The sequence below is a fragment of the Lactuca saligna genome, chromosome 8 (genome assembly GCF_052625555.1).
Source record: "Lactuca saligna cultivar CGN05327 chromosome 8, ASM5262555v1, whole genome shotgun sequence".
Lineage (NCBI taxonomy): Eukaryota > Viridiplantae > Streptophyta > Magnoliopsida > Asterales > Asteraceae > Lactuca > Lactuca saligna.
Genome location: NC_136424.1, coordinates 124,348,646 through 124,350,801, shown reverse-complemented (window position 1 = coordinate 124,350,801; position 2,156 = coordinate 124,348,646). Strand labels below are relative to the sequence as shown.

General features: G+C 33.3%; 1 protein-coding gene across 1 annotated transcript; it reads right to left on the bottom strand.

Annotated features, from left to right (window-relative positions):
* Positions 1 to 219: 219 nt before the first annotated feature.
* LOC145011289 (putative xyloglucan endotransglucosylase/hydrolase protein 26) lies at positions 220 to 1,701 on the bottom strand. The gene is made up of 4 exons (XM_078969984.1): positions 1,483 to 1,701; positions 1,272 to 1,372; positions 930 to 1,123; positions 220 to 837 (listed from the first exon to the last, which is right to left on the bottom strand). Exons 1-4 carry the CDS (start codon positions 1,652 to 1,654, stop codon positions 429 to 431), a joined length of 876 nt encoding a protein of 291 aa, XP_078826110.1. The 5' UTR covers positions 1,655 to 1,701; the 3' UTR covers positions 220 to 428.
* Between the last annotated feature and the right edge of the window lie 455 nt (positions 1,702 to 2,156).

Sequence of the window (2,156 nt, the reverse complement as noted above, 5' to 3'; positions counted from 1 at the left end):
TTTTGGTTGAAATTGTAAAATTACATCTGTTGATTATTTTATTATATGGGCATTTTTGGCAGAGAACAATTGGATTTCTTTTATTATTTTTCAGTTTTTTCTTAACTAATCGACATTTTAACAATAGATTACTGATGTTTAAGTCGATAAATTAGACAAAAATTCCGTTGTTAATCATAACAAACAAGTTCCGTTGGTAATTTGTGGCAATCAGAAAAATCAATCGAAAAATAGTTATTATAAAAATCAGACTGTCGGAATACCTTCGGCAATTACCGACGGAATGGATCTCTTTGACAAGTTTTCAGAATATAGATACATTAGAATGAAAAACAAAAGTAATAAAACAAATACGAAAGGAAAAACCCGGTTTTGACCTCGTTGGAAAATGAATTATGGTGTAACTGTGGAAGTGTATCATGTTTTGATTAGTATTGTGGCTTGTAGCATTCAGGGGCCATCTTTCCACCAAACCTTTTGTAATCTGTGCAGTAGTTATAGATCATGTAATTATCTTGAACCCACTTCATCTTCCCCAACTGATCCCAATTCAATTGCTTGTAAACACGTGATGTCCACCAGTTAAATGGAGTAGGTACTGCACACTTGATAATGCTCAGAGGCCCCTCCCATTTACAAGCTCTTGCATTGAATTTCTTCAAACCAGCCATGAAAGGTGCACAACTCCAGTCAATTTTCACTAGTCCACCTCTCGTTGCCCAGTTATCAGCATTCCACAAACTCGAATACACCTGCATCCCTTGTTGGTTTGGGAACCCAATTCCTTCACTTTTGTAGTTTCTGAAAACCCTAATTGGTATACTATCAACAAACCACCTGCATTCATTCGATCCCATGATCTAACCTTTTAGTAACTGTTAATCTTAGTATTTATATTGTTGTTTGAGTAGAAAATGTGTTAAACTTACACAACAGCGGTTGGGTTCCAGTGAATGGTGTAATTGTGGTAATCAGCAGTTGGGTCAAACCATAATTTAAACTGTTGCTCTCGATTGCCTTTTCCTTGGGTAAAGATGTTTGTGTGCATGGTGTAAGGTTGTCCTGATGAGTTTCCTAAGAACTCAAAGTCGATCTCATCATGATAGTTTCCAGTAGAGGAAAGCTGCAATGATTCCATATCGATTAGACCAAGTTAGGGTTAGGGCCAATTTCAAGAAATAGTTACATACTATTTAATGATATTGTACTTTTGAATGTTTTTCTTTGTAAGATATTGTACAGTTGCTATTTTTTGTTATTTGAATGCTTACGTAATATGCTGTGACAGTTCCAGCAGAGTTCCCTGGAACCAACTTAATTAGCATTTCAATGCTTCCAAAAAGGAATGAGTTGTACGATTGAACACCAGATCCTGTATAGATCATTACCCATTGTTAACAATTCATGTTTGGCTTTTGAAAGACAAATGGACTTGAATTTAAATATTTTCAAAACTAAAAGTTAGAATTTAAAATACTATACCTGCAGTTTTATCAAGAACCAGATCAAGATTATCACCATTGTTATACATATATGCATGCTTGGCACCCCAGTTGAAGTACACATCCCTGTAAAAGTTTCCATGGACAACACATGATTGGAAGGCGATCACTGAGATAAATGCAACTGCAACCAAACCATGGAAGCTTCTCATCTTAACGGATTCAGAAGGTATTCTTCTTAAATTGCTTTATTTTCTAATTTATATGATGTTTTCTCTTTTCATTACTAATTGATACCTTATATAGCCTTTGTTTAAGCTTATGATGATGACTCTTGCCCCATTATTTTTTCTTCCAAAATATTTTTTGTTTCTTGACTTTGTCTTGCATTTGACATTCCAGTCTTTAATGATTATTTGTCTAATCATATTTGAAAATAAATTTTATAAAAATAGTGTGCTTGTACTGGGAACCATTTTCTATAAAACAAGTCCATTCTAGGTCAATCTTGATAGATGTAACAAGGGTGTGCAGAAAATTAAAACCAAACATAAACTAAAAAAGTTGTAAACAAAAAACCATTTTGTAAAAAATTTTGTTTTAAAAAAAAAACCCTGAAATTTGAGTGTTGGTTTTGATTTTTGTTACCGAAAATAAAAACCAAAGGTATTCTAAGTCATTGCGATTTAGTTACTTTGTTTGATTTAAATTTGT